The following is a 19,541-nucleotide window of genomic DNA, read 5'->3' on the forward strand; positions in this document are numbered from 1 at the left end:
CTAGGATCAGTATGGCACTTTTATATCATAATTATGCATTCTGCTTTACACACAACGCACCATAAATATTCCTCTGACCCTATATTAAACCAGCAGCAAAGGATCTGATGAAAAAGTTATTGACCTTATTTCACTCACTAATGATGCTGCCTGATCTGTTGGCTACCTCCAGCAGTCTTCATTTTTATTTCAGATTTCTAACATGTGCAGTATGTTTTGGAGCTACACAGCTTACTTGAAAACTGTTCCTGAAGGTACAGTTAGACAAAATAAACTGTGGGCTGAATCAAACAGACAGAATGTGTGAAACACTCAAATCAGTTACTGCAAAAGTGTTAATATCTGAAATATTTTCATCCTCAGTTTTTTAAATTTGCATTGTTTCAGAAATGTTCACCATAACTTTTACATATATAAATGGACTTTAATTCCTGAGTATAATAGGTAGTTTTAAAATAGAACTAATAATGTACTGAAACAATTGCATTCAGTAAAACCATAAGACATGGGAGTAGAATTAGGCCACGCAGCCCACTGAGCCTGCTCTGCATTCCATTATGGCTGCTTTATTATCAACTCAACCCCATTCTCCTGTCTTCTCCCCACAAGCTTTGACGCCCTTCCTAATCATGATCCTATCAACCTCTATTTTAAATATAACCAATGACTAGGCCACCACAGCTGTCTGTGGCAAAGTCCCCTGGGCCTGATGGGATTTACCTCAGCTTATTGAGGCAGGCAAGAAACGAGATTTGCTGGGGCCTTGGACTAGTATCTTCCTGTCCTCTCTAGGCACAGGCCAGTCCCCAGAGGACTGACGAGCAGCTACCGCTGCATCTCTATTTAAGAAGGGAACAAGGGAAAATCCCGAGAACTATAGACTGATGAGTCTCATGTCAGTTGTAGGGAAATTTGCTGGAGAAAATTCTCAGAGATAGGATATATCGATTCTAATCCACCTACTGTCTTTTGTTGGCTTTCCTCCATGATGTCCTGTTTAAGTTCAGAGAAAATAAGAAGTTGGACATTTGATACATCCTTTAAATTTGAGCAAATCTGGCAACCTTTTATTCATTATTTTCATTTGATTTATTACTCTTTCAATTTTTTTTCGAAAATTTTAGATTTGATCAGAAAGTCATATCCTCAGAACGGGCTGCCCAGTCCCTGTTTTTTTCCTTATAGTGTAGTGGGGTTTTTCCCTCTCATTTTAAAAACTTAGTTTTTTTTCTCTCTCTATGAATTGATAAGATAATTAGTTGTCTTTTTTTATATTACGTATTTGCTTAATACTATGTATGATTTTGATAATGTCTATTTCACTTTCTGTTTGTATTGTTATTGATATATATATATTTGAGACAATTTTCCTCTTGTTTGTATATATCAAGGCTGATATAAATCAATAAAAAGATTAATAAAAAAAAGACATACGAGTATTTGGAAACCATGGCCTAATTAGGGAGTATGGTTTTCTGCGTGGCAAGTTGTGTCTTACCAACTTGATTTGAGTTTTTTTGATAAGGTGACAAGAGGATTGATGAAGGCAGAGCAGTGGATTTTTTTTTAAGGTGCTTGACAAAGTCCCTAGTGGGAGGCTAATCCAGATGATCAGGATGCATGGGGTTCGCAGCGAATTGGTTGCTTGGATTCAGAACTGGCCTGCGACATTGTGGTCGAAGGGATTTATTCGAGCTGGACGTCTGTAATTAGTGGTGTTCTGCAGGGATCTGTGATGGGACCTCTGCTGTTTGCGATGTGATGTATATAAATGACCCAGATGAGAATTTACAGTGCCTATATAAAGTATTCACCCACCCCCCCTTGCAAGCTTTCATGTTTTATTGTTCTGCAACATTGTATCACAGTGGACTTAATTTAGCTTTTTTGACACTGATCAACAGAAAAGACTTTTTGTGTCAAAGTGAAAACAATTTTTTAACAAATTGGTCTAAATTTATTACAATTATTAAACATAAAAATAATAGATTGCATAATTACCCCTTTCAAGTCAGTATTTAGTAGATGCACATTTGGCAGCAATTACAGCCTTGAGTCTGTGTCTGTGTCTCCATCAGCTTTGCACATCTGGACACTGCAAGTTCTTCCCCATTCTTCTTTATAAAACTGATCAAACTCTGTCAGATTGCATGGGGATCATGACTGAACAGCCCTTTTCAAGTCCAGCCACAAATTCTCAATTGGATTGATGTCTGGACTCTGACTTGGCCACTCTAGGATATTAACTTTGTCGTTTTAAGCCATTCCTGTGTAGCTTTGGCTTTATGCTTTGGGTCATTATCTTGCTGGAAAACAAATCTTCTCCCAAGTCACAGTTCTCTTGCAGACTGCATCAGGTTTTCCTCCAGGATTTCCCTGTATTTTGCTGCATTTATTTTACTCTCTACCTTCACAAGCCTTCCATGGCCTGCTGAAGTAAAGTATCCCCACAGCAGGATGCAGCCACCACCATGCTTCATGGTAGGGATGGTGTGTTTTTGATGACACATGGTGTCTGATGGCTAAAAAGCTCAATTTTGATTTCATCAAACCATATGATGATCAACAAGAAGGAGGAGTCTGAGAGTCTGAGTGGGAGTGCCGAGAAAGACATTTTTGAAATTTTCATTATTTTTTTTCTCCAATGGCGTTCTGAGAGGCGGGACTGCGCAGGCGTGTGACGTCGGGCAGTGCAGCGCGGCAGATTTAAAAGGGCAGACATCCTGCTTCGGGTTTGATTCGAAGAAGGAGTCAGAGTCTGAGTGGGAGTGCCGAGAAAGACATTTTTGAAATTTTCGTTATTTTTTTTCTCCAACGGCGTTCTGAGAGGCGGGACTGCGCAGGCGTGTGACGTCGGGCAGTGCAGGGCGGCAGATTTAAAAGGAACAGAGCCTCATAGAGCAGGCAGCGTAGTTTGCAGGCGGCGGAGTGAGCCGGGAGCAGAGTGAAGACTTAAGGGTTTCGGCTCAACGGGCTTAGGCGGAAATGGGCGAGGCGAGGAAGGTTTGGCATTCATTTTCTGCTGTTATTTGAGGAGAGGGGCAGTATGAGTGTGAGGGCAGTTTGCTGTTCTCGGTGTCGGATGTGGGAGGCCCTGGAGTCTCCAAGCCTCCCGGACGTCTACTTCTGCGCCAAGTGCATCGAGATGCAGCTCCTAAGGGACCGCGTTATGGAACTGGAGCTGCAGCTCGATGACCTTCGTCTGGTCAGGGAGAGTGAGGAGTTGATAGAGAGGAGTTGCAGGCAGGTGGTCACGCCGGGGCCACGGGAGGCAGACAAGTGGGTCACGGTTAGGAGGGGGAAGGGGAAGAGTCAGGTAATAGGGAGTACCCCGGTGGCTGTGCCCCTTAACAATAGGTACTCCTGTTTGAGTACTGTTGGGGGGGACAGCTTACCCGGGGGAAGCGACAGTGGCCTTGCCTCCGGCACAGAGTCTGGCCCTGTAGCTCAGAAGGGTAGGGCAAGGAAGAGGAGGGCAGTTGTGATAGGGGACTCGACAGTAAGGGGGTCAGATAGGCAATTCTGTGGACGCAGTCCAGAGACCAGGAGTTTGCCTCCCTGGTGCCAGGGTCCGGGATATTTCTGATCGTGTCCAAGATATCCTGAAGTGGGAGGGTGAGGAGCCAGAGGTCGTGGTACATATAGGTACCAATGACATAGGTAGGAAAAGAGATGAGGTCCTGAAAGGAGAATATAGGGAGCTAGGAAGGGAGTTGAGAAAAAGGACCGCAAAGGTAGTAATCTCGGGATTACTGCCTGTGCCACGCGACAGTGAGAGTAGGAATGCGATGAGGTGGAGGATAAATGTGTGGCTGAGGGATTGGAGCAGGGGGCAGGGATTCAAGTTTTTGGATCATTGGGACCTCTTTTGGTGCAGGCGTGACCTGTACAAAAAGGACGGGTTACACTTGAATCCTAGGGGGACCAATATCCTGGCAGGGAGATTAGCGGGGGCTACTGAGGGGACTTTAAACTAGAATGGTTGTGGGGTGGGAATCAAATTAAAGAGGCTAGGCGCGAGGAGGTTAGTTCACAACAGGGGGATGGGAACCAGTGCAGAGAGACAGAGGGGTGTAAAGTGAGGGTAGAAGCAAAAAGTACTAAGGAGAAAAGTAAAAGTGGCAGGCCGACAAATCCAGGGCAAGTATTAAAAAGGGCCACTTTTCAACATAATTGTATAAGGGTTAAGAGAGTTGTAAAAGAGCGCCTGAAGGCTTTGTGTGTCAATGCAAGGAGCATTCGTAATAAGGTGGATGAATTGAAAGTGCAGATTGTTATTAATGATTATGATGTAGTTGGGATCACAGAGACATGGCTCCAGGGTGACCAGGGATGGGAGCTCAACGTTCAGGGATATTCAATATTCAGGAGGGATAGACATGAAGGAAGGGGAGGTGGGGTGACGTTGCTGGTTAAAGAGATTAACGCAATTGAAAGGAAGGACATAAGCCGGGAAGATGTGGAATCGATATGGGTAGAGCTGCGTAACACTAAGGGGCAGAAGACGCTGGTGGGAGTTGTGTACAGGCCACCTAACAGTAGTAGTGAGGTCAGAGATGGTATTAAACAGGAAATTAGAAATGTGTGCAATAAAGGAACAGCAGTTATAATGGGTGACTTCAATCTACATGTAGATTGGGTGAACCAAATTGGTAAAGGTGCTGAGGAAGAGGTCACGGCAACTTAGCGGTTCGTGCAACACCATTGCAGTTTAGGGTGTCGGACTTTGGAGTTCAATTCTGACGCCCTCTATAAGCAAATTTGTACATTCCTTCCGTGTACACGTGGGTTTCCTCCAGGTGCTTCAATTTCCTCCCACAATACAAAGATGTTCTGTTAGTAAGTTAATTGGTCACCGTTAAATTGTCCTGTGATTAGGTTAGAGTTAAATCGATGGGTTACTAGGCGGCATCGTGGCTTAGTGGACCGGAAAGGCCTGTTCCACACTACATCTTTAAATAAATAAAACTTTCAAAATGTTCCCCATACAATAACCCTTTCATTCCTGGGACCATTCTCGTGAACCTCCTCTGGACCCATTCCAAAGCCAGCACTTTCTTAGGTATGGGGCCCAAAATTAATCATAATACTCCAAGTGAGGTCTGATCAGTGCCTTATAAAGCCTCAGCATTATTTCTTTGTGACAGCAGTAAGTAGTTACATGGCAAATTTAATGTCCCAAGGCGATCCACAGAAATATCATCAGACAAAGTTTGAAGGAAATGGTAGAGAAAATGACTAAAAGCTTAACCGTGTGGTAGTTTCCAAGGACAGCCTTAAAAGAAGAACATGTAGAGCTAGGAGATTTGGGAGGAATTGAGAGCACTGATAACTCAAACTATTATTGCCCCTAAAAGTTTAAAAAAAACAAAAAGAAAATAACTTTTTAAAATCGAAGTTCCATTTAACCTACGAAGGTGGTGAGCAGGGGAGACAGTGCAGTGGTGTTGGAAGATTAGAACTTCAAACGATTATCGAAAAGCTGCATTCCCTTTCCATAAATACTTAATCTAGCAATTGTAAAGTGGGAACCAGAGAGGAGTCAGTTAGCCCAGAGTATAGTCAGCAATGATAACAGTGAGGTGACAAAGAAAACCTTCACTGCAGTTCTCCAAGCATGCCATGGGATATTTTGTCTACATCTGATGCAACAGAAGGGCTCTTGGTTCAAATATGACTATACTAGAATTAAACCAGTCAAATTGGCATAAAATGAAGCCCCAATTGATTCAATATATAAAAAGCACAGATCATAAAAATAATAGGTCTTTTCTAAGAAGACAATTAATCTGTTGCATCTGCTAGCGTTTCTGGTTTTAACTTTGTACATGTTATCAAAAATCAGCATAAGATCTTATTCATAAAATCTCATTTCAGCTTACTCACAAAATCCCAATTAATTGCCCAAAGATCTTGTTGATCTTCACTAATATCCTAACACAATTGTGATAATTTCCACAACTTCTGAATGTTGTTTATACAAATACAGTAAGTAAAATTCCAGTGAGATCGAACTAAGAAGCTCAGCAGCACATACATGTGATTCACCCAGCTTTTTAAAATCTTTAACAATGAAATGGTGGATTCTGGCTAATTGGGACGCATCAGGACCAGTACATTTTGGCCTAATTAAATGGTTGCTCCAATTATCCTAATGGGGCTAAGTTTCATGGAAATAGTTTAAAAGGTATAAAAAAGACAAACTATCATTTAAATGAGTAACAAATTTTGTACTTAAGTGAAATACAGAACAAATCTGAACATCACCAATATTACTACAGTACTATAGATCTGTGTATTAGTTTGTAATGCTTACCGACGGAGGAACTCATCGAGTATAGGCTGGCATAATACTCGAATGGTAAACTATCCATTCTTAGCCCCTTCAAACATTGAGATAAATGTTTTTCCCAGTAACCAATTTCTCTTCATCAGTTCCTGACAAATTTGAACACAACACAGTTATGCAAACCATTGCTTTCTTTGAACCTGGTAGTGTCGCATGTTTGTAGCAAAGGAAACCATCACGAGAGAAATAAAAAGGCCTGTTTCATCAGCATTGCAGATATCATCTGCACAAATTTTTGAAGCAAGTTGGGGAGTTCTGTAGATTTCCATTTTTTCTGCACTTAGAGCATCAGCACTGCTTTTGTGCTTCCTTGGAATTTAATGTGGTGCCTACATTTCCATCAAGGCAACATCTGTTGCTTTAAAATCTTCATGACCCAGCTCATCAGACCTGCTTTCTTTTAAACATTGCTCCACTGACATGTTTACCTTGTCCAGTTACAATAGAAAACTATTGACTGAGGTAGTCTTCAACATCTGGATCCTTAAATTCATGCTTTTGTTTCTTTGGATGTTCCCTGTTGCCCTTTTTGCATAATGCTTATTCTTCTCACAGCTAATCTTGCTGACGTTCAAGCGTGCAGTTGGAGATTTTGCCGCTCCAGTTATCTCTGACGGCTGATGATGAATGGTGTTAGGCAGATGGCTTTTAACTTGGCCCAACAGGGTGATATTTCTCCCCTTTTTTGGCTAGTGTCAAATCTTTTTTTGACAAAGGTCTCAAATTTTTTTTAGTCAAAAAAAATGATCAAAAATCACTGCTATTTGAACTGGCATCCATTGTCCCAAATGAATAACATAACAGAAGCATACACAACTGTTCGCTCTCAGCACAGTCTAGGATCTAACAGCCACGTAAATGCATGCGACCAACCATCTCCTGCCCCAATTAAACAAAGGGAACCCTGGCTATTTTGTCGTTCGTTTTTGTCCTTGAAGAGTTGTCCCAATTAACCAGAATCCACAGTACTATGTCTTGAAGCAGTAAAGAAGTTAGAGAGAGATGTATATACCTGTATCCACTGCTGCTGCTTCACATCTCCTTTTTTGGCCTTAGCTTCAAAACCTTTCCCACCATACTTCTGATCTTCTGTAATGCATTTTGTATGGGATTTATAATCATTTCCCCTACGATTATTGACAGACTATTATTAGCAGGAAATGTTAAATGATACTTCATTCAGCAATGCAATCAGAAAACTCATTAATGAATGTATGCTGTGCATTTCACTGGGTGGAGATAGTAACCCATACAATGCAACTGCTTCAGGATTTAGTAGTACTGGAAGGACTATCTGATTAAAATTGCAAGTCAGAAATAAAGGGGCTGCAATAGATGATCATTAAAGATAAATATCATTTAAAATCAGATCCATTTTTTCTCATAGAAACAGTGAGTATCAAGCAGAAGTTTTAACATCATCTTTTCACCTCTTTCAACATCAATATTCCTTTTATTCCAAAATATAACTTTTGCTAAAACTTGTAAGTATCTTCTTTCAAAAAGGTAGCAAGCCAGAAACTTCAAACAGCATACAAGTTTAAATTGTGGGAGCAGTGAAAATCTGAATAGACATGTTTTTCTGACCGGAAGTCAGTGACCAGTGGTGTATTGCAGGGATCAGTACTGGGACCTTGCTATCTGTGATATACAGTATATTAACAACTTGCATGTGAGTGTAGGGCGTGGGACTAGTAACCTTGTAGATCAAATGGAAGTAGGTGGTATTGTTGATAGAAAGAAAGGTTATTTAAGGCTAAAGCCGATATACTTCAGATGAAAAATTGGGCAGAGAATTGCCAGTAGAATTTAATCCCAACCACTGTGAAGCAAAGCACTGGATATGAACTCAATGCAGGCAAATGGGATTAGTGTAAGTGCTGATGAACAGGGATCCTGGAGATCAAACTGACAATATGTTAGATATAAGAAGCAGGAAGCCAGAGGGGCCCATGAGAAATATAGGGTAGCCAGGAAGGAGCTTAAGAAAGGATTTAGGAGAGCTTGAAGGGGGCATGAGAAGGCCTTGGCATGTAGGATTAAGGAGAACCCCAAGGCATCCTATGCGTATGTGAAGAACAGAAGGATGACAAGAATGAAGGTGGGGCCGCTAAAGGATAAAGAAGGCAACAAGTGCCTGGAGGTGGAGAAGATTGGGGAGGTCCTAAATGAATACTCTGCTTCAGTATTCACAAGTGAAAAGCACTTTGATCGGGGGAAGGTCGAAATAGAACAGGCCTGTGTGCTGGACAATGTGGAGATTAAGGAAGAAGTAGTGTTGGATCTTCCTAAAAACATCAAGATTTGGTAAGTCCCCAGGGCTGGATGTGATATACCCAGGTTGCTGTGGGAAGTGAGAGAAGAGATTGCTGGAGCAGTAGCTATGATCTTTGAATCCTCTTTGGCTGCGGGGGAGGTGCCGGAGGATTGGAGAATGGCAAACGTAGTTCCCTTGTTTAAAAAAGGTAATAGGGAGGATCCTGGGAACTACAGACCGGTGAGTCTTATGTCGGTGGTCTGCAAACTATTGGAAAGGATTCTTAAGGATAGGATCTACGAGCACTTGGAGAAGTACAGTTACTCAAGGATAGTCAACATGGCTTTGTGAAGGGAAGGTCATGCCTCACGAGCCTAATTGAGTTTTTTTGATGAGGGTAGGGCGGTAGATGTGGTCTACATGGATTTTAGCAAGGCATTTGACAAGGTCCCTCACGACAGACTCATCCAGAAAGTCATGAGGCATGGGATCAGTGGAACCTTGGCTGTTTGGATAAAAAATTGGCCTACAGGAAGAAAGCAGAGGATAGCAGTGGAAGGAAAGTATTCTACCTGGAGGTCGGTGACTAGTGGAGTGCCGCAAGGATCTGTCCTGGGACCCCTGCTATTCGTGATTTTTATAAATTACCTGGATGAAGAGGCAGAAGGATGGGTGAGTAAGTTTGCGGATGACACGAAGATTGGAGGAGTTGTGGATGGAGCTGTAGGTTGTCGAAGGTTACAAGAGGATACCTGTATAGACAGGATGCAGAGTTGGGCAGAAAAGTGGCAGATGGAGTTCAATCTGGTTAAGTGTGAGGTGATGCATTTTGGAAGGACAAACCAGAAGGCTGAGTACAGGGTTAACAGTCGGTTACTTAAGAGTGTGGATGAACAGAGGGACCTTGGGGTTCAAATTCATATATCCCTCAAGGTCGCTGCACATGTTGATAGGGTGGTTAAGTAGGCCTATGGGATGCTAGGCTTCATTAATAGGGGGATTGAGTTCAAGAGTAGAGAGGTCATGTTGCAACTCTACAAATCTCTGGTGAGACCACACTTAAAAGAGTATCGTGTTCAGTTCTGATCACCTCATTATAGGAAGGATGTGGAAGCTATGGAGAGGGGGCAGAGGAGATTTACCAGGATGTTGCCTGGATTGGAAAACAAGTCTTATGAGGCAACATACATCAAAGTTGCTGGTGAATGCAGCAGGCCAAGCAGCATCTGTAGGAAGAGGTGCAGTCGACGTTTCAGGCCGAGACCCTTCGTCAGGACTAACTGAAGGAAGAGTCAGTAAGGGATTTGAAAGTTGGAGGGGGAGATCCAAAATGATAGGAGAAGACAGGAGGGGGAGGGATAGAGCCAAGAGCTTATGAGGCAAGGTTAGCAGAGCTGGGACTTTTCTCTTTGGAGCGTAGAAGGATGAGAGGGGACTTGATAGAGGTCTACAAGATTATGAGAGGCATAAATAGGGTGGATAGCCAGTACCTGTTTCCCAGGGCACAAACAGCAAACACCAGAGGGCATATGTACAAAGTTAAGGGAGGGAAGTTTAGGGGAGACGTCAGGGGTAAGTTTTTTACACAGAGGGTTGTGGGTGCCTGGAATGACTTGCCAGGGATGGTGGTGGAGGCTAAAACATTAGGGGTATTTAAGAGCCTCTTGGACAGGCACATGGATGAAAGAAAAATAGAGGGTTACGGGGTAGTGTGGGTTTAGTACTTTTTTTTAAGGAATATATGGGTCAGCACAAAATTGAGGGCTGAAGGGCCTGCACTGTGCTGTAGTATTCTAGTGTCTAGAGTCTAACACAGGCATATAGGTTCAGGATACGGAATATAAAAGTTAGGATGTCATATTGCAACTTTACCAAACACCCGTTTGTAAAGGTGATTGCACTTGGGGTATTATGTGCGGTTCTGATCGCCACACTACAGGAAGGCTAAGTGAAAAGAGTACAGATGTTCATCAGGATGTTGTCTGGAGGTGGTGGAGGCAGATACAATCATTGCATTTAAGAGATGCTTAGACATGTACTTAAATAAGCAAAGCACTGGATATGAACTCAATGCAGACAACTGAGATTAGTGTAAATGGGCAAAAAAGTTGGCATGGATGTGGTCAGCTGAACTCAGTAACTAACTGAATTATAGTGACAATAAGAATTGATAATCTTAGTTGTACTGTAATGGACAACAGCTCAATGGAAACTTCAATGCTTCCTCCCAAGACAGAAGAATACAGAGTACTTTCCACAGCCCGACGCTGGCCCCCTAGGCCTGAGTCGACGTAGTAGTAGTAGTAGTTCCACAGCATCCTAAATATCCCTTAATGAACAGCCTTATATTAAAACCTCACTGCTGTTTGATCACTCTGCAGTTAATACTTGATGTGTGGTGAAGGGAATTGTAAGTAGTAAAAGAAATAATACAAAAATCTTTAAAGTATAATATAATATGCACAGAACTTGTAGACGTGCAAACCAGGTGCCTACCGGAAGTCCTTGCCACAGTCAATACATGACAGACACGAGCAGTTCCGACAGATGTTGAAATGTTTTTCCACTTGAGTTTTCTTAACAGACTCTCCACATCCATTACAGGTAAAGAAGACCATCTTATTTTATTCCAGCTATCTTCTCACACAACACAAAGCAATTCCTATGATAGGAACAGATGTATACATTTGAAGAAGGAAAACAACAATTCTGACACCATCCAAATTTCCAGATTTTCTTACTTGCACAGTTAGTTCTGTTATGGATTGATTAGCTTATTATTTGTCACATGTACCATGAAAATCTTCGATTTTGTGTGCCATCCAAAGTTCCAACTAGATACTGATAAAAAACAGATTGAAGAATGTAGTCTTGCTATTACACAGAAAGTGCAATGCAAAGATTACTGTGTAACTCAGAAAACTTATTGTTGCTCCAGATTTCAAAATCAGAGGCTGTTTTTCACCTCTGCTGAAACAAAGTACAATAATTTTTGTTTTAAAAAAAGCTCTACACTGAGCGGATTGCATAAGCATTGCAATCCAACGCAAAGAACGGCCACGCTCTGCACTCATTTAACAGCTGCTTTCAAAGTTTTAACCTTTACTTTCAAGATCAACTGTAGCACTATGGTAATGCATTCATAGCTGATCCTCTTTGGAAGGCTGCATTTATATTAATTTATCAATCTATAAATTATATTAGTATCCCGCATTCTCTTGTATTCTACGAAGTACTTTCTTCGTCCAGAAAGAAGGCACGTTTTAAGAAAATACAAGAGAAATGTAAATTATTTATGCCCACTAGAGATTCTGCAAATGCTGGAAACTTAAGCAACACACACAAACTGCTGGAGGAACTCAGCAAATCAGACAGCACCTATGGAGAGGAATAAGCACGTTGTTACAGCCCAAGACCCTTCATGATTCATGCTAATACACTGTAAATAGTATGTCGCATATTTATGAGAACAAGAGCACTGCAGCACGTAATCCTACAATGCATTAACTGTTTCTATTTGAAATAGTATTCATTCTCCAACAGCACAAGTTTAAGTCAATTACATGGCCTAAATGTGGTAAAAACCTCAGGATTCACGAAAGGTTAATTTGCAGGTTGAGTCTGTGGCGGGGAAGGCAAATGCGATTTAGCATTCTTTTCAAGAGGACTAGAATATAAAAGCAAGAAATGTAATGTTGAGACTTTATAAAGCACTGGTGAGGCCTCACTTGGAGTATTGAGAGCAGTTTTTGGCCCCTTATCTTAGAAAGGCGGTTCAAAGAAGGTTCATAAAAATGATTCCAGGTTTGAACAGCTTGTCAAATGGAGTACTCACTGGAATTCAGAAAAGTGAAGGCTAACATCATTGAAACATATCGAATGGTGAAAGGCCTTGAGATAGTGGGCGTGGAGAGGACATTTCTTACGGTGGGAGAGTCTAAGACCAGAGGACACAGCCTCACAATAGAGGGGTGTCCCTTTGGGACGGAGATGAGGGGGAATTGCTCTAGCCAGAGTGTGGTGAATCTGTGGAAATCACTGCCACAGGCAGCTGTGGAGGCCAAGTCTGTATGTATATTTAAGGCATTGATAGATTCTTGATTAGCCAGGGCATGAAGGAATACGGGGAGAAAGCAGGAGGAGAAAAATGGATCAGCCATGATGAAATGGTGGAACAAACTCAATCGGCCAAATGGCCTAATTCTGCTCCAATGTCTTATGGTCTGAGCCAGATGAGCCAAAGCCACTCCAAACACTGGCGTTCTCACAACAATGGCCGTAACAAGAATGGCAACCCCAGCTGCACCTGCATTGTTTTTGTTCGCTCTTTCAAAAATTAAGAGGCTAATTATGATGTTACCTGTAATATATTTAGTGAATGGCAAGAGAGTACATAGTACAGAATTTTCATTAATTGCTGTTAGTGAATCAGTGATCCAGTTTCCTCCCAAAAATACCCAGGCCTGTGGGTCACTGCAAATTTTGAGATTTTTACTGGAGTTTAGGTGAGCGGTAGAATCTGGGGGAGGGGGGGAGGTGGAGAACAAGGGGAATGTTGAGAAAAATAAAATGGGATGATGGTGATTGAGGGTCAACACTGATGGTGAGCTTAAGTGCCTGTTTCGATGCTGTATGGCTTTAAAAGATTAGTACAAGTTTGTAAAGCAAATGGAATTTGTGATTTGTCCAGGGAATGGGAGTTTAGTTGAATGTTGGATAGGCAGTCGGGCAACTGAAAAGGCATCCAGAAGGTTTGAATAGGTGGCTTCAATGTGTGGCTAGGTGTTAAGCCCATAAACACAGAAAATCAACTTTTTTTTTGGATGTTGCTGCAAACATTATTTAGGCAAGAGATGGGGTACTGTGATTGTTAAGGCAGTCTAGTCAAAGATACAGACTTGTAGAGCATCCCTCTTCATTGTACCTAGCCAATTATACCGTGCTTCTGGAAACTACCATGGTTTTTGCATTAAACTATAACGCAAAAACTACTAATTGGATATAAACACGAGGAAATCTGCAGATGCTGGAATTTCAAGCAACACACATAAAAGTTGCTGGTGAACGCAGCAGGCCAGGCAGCATCTCTAGGAAGAGGTACAGTCGACGTTTCGGGCCGAGACCCTTCGTCAGGACCAGCAACTTTTGTGTTAATTGGATATAAAGTGCATTGGTATACAGCATATTAAATTAATTCATATTTTTCCAGTGTGAGTAACAACCCCTTCACCAACCATTCGGCAGTACAAATGTTTGATTCCACGAATTACTGATTTTGTGAACCTTAACCCACTTTAATTCGAGTTGATGTCCCGCCCTTGTTAAACAGTAATAACTCTGAGCACTGGAATGTTGAAACGATCTTTTTTTCTGGTCGTATTCCGCGTTTATACAGAAATCAAAAGTACAAGGTAAACAAATTACAGGCTGAAAATTAATAACGATGGGAGCATTATTTAAAACAAAATCGGGCCAGGGAGAAAAACGATTCAGTCATATCTAAAAACGAACCAAAATAACTAAATTACACCAGTAAAGGCCAGAAATAAAACAGATAAGTGAATTAAAAGTTGTCAGGAGTAGGGGATATTTTAGAGATAGGTAATTCTGGTTGCATGCAGAGCCTCAGAACATCCGCACACATTTGCAACATTCACACTTACAGCTATAAACGAAGCACCTCGTTATCAGTCCAATTCCAACCAGTCACTGCACCCGAGCGCTTTCCACGTGCGACACCGGAAAAGGGTACAACGCTCCACTCCTTCCCTCCCGTCCACCCTTCCCGGCCCCAGGTTCCGGGATCGCGGGAATCCGCTGCGAAGGAAAGCTGAGAAAGGAGACAGAGAATCTAAAGAAGGAACTGGAGAGAGAAAATGGAGAACGAGAGGAGTGAAATCCACGGACAATTCGGTTAAGATCCTGCCCGCGAATGTGGGCCGCCCGGGGCTCGTTCCAGTTGTTTGTCGCCGATCAGCGTCCCCGCCCTGCGCCTCTCCTCAACAAAGCAAATAGACAACTTCTGATGTGACCCATTGTCAAGGGAAAAGGTGCTGTAAAGCTCAAGACACAAGCTGCGTCGATTACTACCACCTTCTTCGTGTTCGCATTCAAGTTTCACCATTCATCTTCTTGGTATTCTTAATTGAGACCGCACAACGTCCTCTAAGTAATTGGGCCTCTTTAGTAATTGTTGTCCTGGAAACCGAATCAGAGAAAACCTTCAGTAAGGCTCGGCAGTGATACAAGAGAGGAGACATGCAACCTGTCTGAATGTAAGAAATTGCCGTAGAATGAAAGCTTGTAAAGAAGAAATGTGAAGTTTAATGTATTCAAATTCATAATGCCATGATGGTGTCTGTGTTGTTACTCTTGTTAAAATGTTGTAATCTCCAGTATGTGCATGAGCCTAATCTTAAATATTTGTATCTTTTAACTAGTTAAACAAATGTACACTCTGATCCAAAATCAAAAGACTAGAAGCTGGAAATTGAATAAAAATAGAAAATGATGGAAACACTTGACTGGTTTACTATATAGGTGGAGTGAGGAACAATGTTACTGTTTCTTTACAATGATCTTTCAGCAGACTAGTTGTAATGGTGTGTTCTCCATAGATGCTGCCCGACTTGACATGTAGTTCCTGTTTTAATGCAAATTTAGAATGGTACATCGGTATAGCAAGTAAATTAATCCTGATTTGTATTGTTCTCTGTTTGCAGACATGTGACTGCATGGTTCTCCAGTTTCCTCTCACGTCCCAGAGATATATGGCTTGGTAGGTTGATTGACGACTGTGAATTGCCCCAGAGAATGGGATTTGGGGCGGGCAGCACAGTAGTGCAGAGCTTAGTATGATGCTTTCCAGTACATTCTCTCCGTGACCGTGTGGGGTTTCTCCATATGCTCCGGTTTCCTTCCACAGTAGGTTAATTGGTCATTGTAAATTGTCCCATGATTAAACTAGGATTAGTATCGGGGGATAGCTGTGCGACGTGGCTCAAAGGGCTGGTAGGGCCTATTTCGCGCTTTAGCCCAATAAATAAATAAACAAATTTCTCTGAGCTGCTTTCACTCAATGGGCTAAAATTACCTTTTTGGCACAAGGAAATAGAGACAATCTAACTGATCTTAAGGTCGAAATTAAAATGATGGCTTGTGAGTTTGGTGTTTCATTATTAAATATATTGATTCAAGAATGTAAAATACGAGCAGGAGTAGGCCATGTAATCTCCTTAATTTTGTTTTGCAGTTCAAGATGATAAATGACTATTCTACTGTGGATCTTGTCTCCCTCTTTGCCCCAATTCATGGATCTCAATTCCTTATCTTTCAAAAATTCATCTACCACGTCCTTAAGTGCTCTCCCACCCCCCATGGTCTAGCTCCTGCAATAGTGTGGGGTAGAGAGTTCCTGAAATATGACCGCCACCTTATCTTGTAAATTTGTTCTCTTATTCAATGTACTTCCGTTAGTAGAAACATCTCAACATCTACTGTTATACTCCACTTATGTTTGCAAGTGACCTCTTCAAAATCGCAAAGAATTTAAACCTAATTTCTAATATTGGCTAATCGGTAGAGAACTCGCTCATCCTTAGAATTGGCTTTGTGAGCCCTTAGACTGTCTCCAATCTTTTCTTAAGTAAGGATACCAAAACTCTGCTGCAGGTGTGGCCTCACTAATTGAAAAAATTAAACAATACTTACCTATTTTTAAACTCGAACCCTCTATTCATAAAGGCCAATATGCCATTTGCCTTCCTATCCACTTTTTCCAAATGCCAAATTCAATTTTTTCTTTTGTTGGCTTTCAAAAACAGTTCAATAATTTTGCATTTTAGATGCTGAATTACGTACTCTGTCTCAAAATTACATGGTGGACCAATCCTGTGTATACTAACACTAAATACCACACACAACTCAGCACCGTGGTGCTGCCAGACTAGCAGATTTCCTGTACTGTATACACAATATAATCTGCAGATGCTGGGATAAAAGCAACACTCACAACACGCTGGAGGAACTCAGCAGGTCGGGCAGCATCCGTGGAAACAATGAGTCTATGTTTCGGGCCGGAACCTGACGAAGGGTTCTGGCCCGAAACGTCGACTCATCGTTTCCACGGATGCTGCCCGACCTGCTGAGTTCCTCCAGCGTGTTGTGAGTGTTCCTGTACTGTATGTTACAGACATCCCACCTCTGCCGGAAGTTCTGGGAGTCTCCCGCAAATTAATAGTGGCTCCCTGATACTCGCAAGTTATATACAATGTCCCGGAAATTGATTTTTTTGAGAGCAAGCCTGAGAGAACGTGTGAGAGAGCGAGCGCAAGAGCAAGAAAGCAAGTGCGAGAGAGAGTGAGAGCGACCACGAGAGAGAGAGAGAGAGAAGGCAAATGCAAGAGAGAGAGAGCGAGAAAGCAAGCGCGAGAGAGCGAGAGTGAGAAAGCAAGAGAGAGCAAGAGCGAGAAAGCAAGCACGAGAGTAAGAGCGAGAAAGCAAGCACGAGAGAGAGTGAGAGCGAGAAAGCAAGCATGAGAGAGAGTGAGAGCGAGAAAGCAAGCATGAGAGAGCGAGAGTGAGAAAGCAAGCGCGAGAGAACGAGCACGAGTGAGAGCGACCACAAGCGAGAGAATACGCGATAGAGAGTGAGAGCAAGAGCGAGAGAGTTCCCAAAAAAAGTCAGAGTGGCAGAGTGTTCCAAAAAATATAAAACATACGTCACCCCAGACTACACTAAAGTGTACCCCTGCCTAATAGGGGTCAAAAATAATGACAGTGTTGCTCGCTGTACTGTTTGCAACAGTGACTTTTCTATTGCCCATGTTGTGTTAAGACTGTAAAAGACATGTTGAGGTGAGTTTAACAGGTGTCATTTGTTCATTAGCATAGCGAACGTTATTTAAACTAGCTGGCCAGCTGCTAAGGAGCTACTCTACTGCAGACATCCCACTTCTCCCGTGAGTCTCCCGCAAGTTGATGGTGCTACCTCCCTGAAATGAGTTTTTGCAGGGTGGGATGTCTGATGTTATTTCTATAGAATTGCTGCCCGTACACTTGTAATTCAGTTTATTTTCAGGGTGTTAGACAGTATTGTAATACATTGATTAGTTTAAGGGGAACATGGGAATCAGCAGCCAAATGAGTGGGAAAGGGAGTTTGGGAACGGGCCCTGGTGAGTTGAAAGGGAGCTGACAAGCATTATCTGGCCTGTGTAGTTTTCCTGTATTTTCAATGATAAAAAAAGATTTTACAGCTATGCATTGTAAACAGTCCATCTAAAAATAAAAACAAATGTTGGGCAAGTATCCTCAAGTCTGATAGCATCTCTGGGGAGAGGGAAAAAACCTTTCATCAGACTTGAAGGATGCTCTAGAAAGGAGGTAAGGCATAATGATCCATGTGACTCATTTACTGTAGAGATTAATGGTTTGTGAGAAGATGGGTATTTAGGAAAGTAGTGTATGGCAAAAGGGTAGGTATTTGAATTGTAATTTGAAAGAAATATGCTTTCAAAGTAAACTAGTTAACAAATTATTGAAATGAAAGTATTTATTCCACTTTGTATAAATCTGTAGATTAACATAGTTTTAAACCAAGCCTATTAAGATGGAAGAAGTAAGTTATGTATTGTTCTGAAGAACAATGATTGACTTAAAGTCAGAGGCAGTTTAACTGCACAGGAATAAGTTTTGTACATAGAAATGTAAGCCCGTACAGAGTTTTGAAATTGCAGTTATCCATTCCCTCCTTTTACCCTGTACATCTCATTAAATAACAGAGCATGATTTTACTATATTTACATGATATATTGCCTTCCATTATTTGTGAAGAGGTTCTTCTTTAAAGTTAACACACAGGAAGCAACTAGGCCAATGAAGTCCCTGCTGCCGATTCACCTGCGTAATTCTCTCCACTACCCCTTTCTCTGAAGCCTTGCAGTTTTCTCTCCACAATATATTTCTCCAATCTAACCTACTCCTGCCACATCTGTAGGCAGCACACTCCAGCTTCCAAGCGCTTGTTGTGCAAAGGGAGTGATCTCCCAGTATCTGTTCTGACCAGAGCCTTCATCAGTTCAGATCCTATTATCAGTTTTCTCTCAGTTTGTGTTTGTATTTTATAAAGTTTAAGCATCCTTCCTACTGTTACAGTCTATGTCTCTATTGGCAACGTCCAGAACTGTGCATATTTCCCAACCTCCTATGAAGTGGACTGTTTTTCTCTTCAAGGTTAGCAGAAGAATGGCAGCCGAATCCCTAGGAAACCACAGCTGCCATCTTTTACAGCAGCTTCATGAACAGCGAATCCAGGGCTTCCTCTGTGACTGCATGCTGGTGGTGAAGGGTGTCTGCTTTAAGGCCCATAAGAATGTGCTAGCAGCATTTAGCCAATACTTCAGGTAGGCATGAATAACTTGTATGACTTGTTGTAAAAGTGTGAACTGGAGTTATGCTTGGGTTATTTTAGTATCAGCCTTCCTTTTACTAATGTACATAACTGTCAACAGAATTGCTGATCTGGTTTTGTCTTCCAGAGAGTAATCACTTCTAAGCATCACAATTGTCTCCTATCAGTAATGTGTTTATAGTACACATTTAATGTTTTCAACTGAAATGGAGATTCATCAGTTAAATTATAACAAAAGGCATCTAATTCAAAATACTTTCTGATTCAAACTTTTCAATGGTTTCTATTTGGTAGGGACAGAATCTTTCTTCTTCTTTTCCTTTTGAAAGCTACAAAGTCATCTTCCTAAGTTTCTCTTTCTGGAATATTGCTTTAGCCATATCTCACGCTGGCTGTGCTATGGCGGACTGAGATCATTAAGTCTGTGCGTACTGACACACTTCTCATAGGATATTTGAAATGTTTCCATGTTGCAGGCAGGTCCTCTTTTAAACCACCCAACTTGATATGTCAAAGTTGCTGGTG

The 19,541-nt window shown here is 41.7% G+C and overlaps 2 protein-coding genes across 8 annotated transcripts in view; one reads left to right on the forward strand and one right to left on the reverse strand.

Moving 5' to 3' along the window:
* lyar (Ly1 antibody reactive homolog (mouse)) overlaps window positions 1-14,407 on the reverse strand; it is a 39,585-nt gene extending 25,178 nt beyond the window's left edge. For 2 of the 3 annotated variants that reach the window (XR_010017714.1, XM_063046307.1), the window contains exons 1-3: window positions 14,270-14,407; window positions 11,103-11,268; window positions 7,362-7,476 (exon numbers count right to left, since the gene is read on the reverse strand). Coding sequence is in view for 2 of the 3 variants with exons in the window: in XM_063046307.1 (XP_062902377.1) it covers window positions 7,362-7,476; window positions 11,103-11,224 (237 nt within the window). In the remaining variant the exon portion in view is untranslated. The remainder of the gene's footprint in view (window positions 1-7,361; window positions 7,477-11,102; window positions 11,269-14,269) is intronic. The other variant, XM_063046308.1, reaches the window with a different exon arrangement.
* Window positions 14,408-14,743: 336 nt separating this feature from the next.
* Window positions 14,744-19,541, forward strand: part of zbtb49 (zinc finger and BTB domain containing 49) — a 34,783-nt gene continuing 29,985 nt past the window's right edge. For 4 of the 5 annotated variants that reach the window (XM_063046300.1, XM_063046302.1, XM_063046303.1 and 1 more), the window contains exons 1-3: window positions 14,749-14,881; window positions 15,329-15,384; window positions 18,839-19,008. In XM_063046300.1, the coding sequence (XP_062902370.1) occupies window positions 18,851-19,008 (158 nt within the window). In that variant the 5' untranslated portion in view covers window positions 14,749-14,881; window positions 15,329-15,384; window positions 18,839-18,850. Of the gene's footprint in view, window positions 14,882-15,328; window positions 15,385-18,838; window positions 19,009-19,541 lie in introns of all 5 variants that reach the window. The other variant, XM_063046301.1, reaches the window with a different exon arrangement.

The sequence above is a fragment of the Mobula hypostoma genome, chromosome 4 (genome assembly GCF_963921235.1).
Source record: "Mobula hypostoma chromosome 4, sMobHyp1.1, whole genome shotgun sequence".
Classification (NCBI taxonomy): Eukaryota; Metazoa; Chordata; class Chondrichthyes; order Myliobatiformes; family Myliobatidae; genus Mobula; species Mobula hypostoma.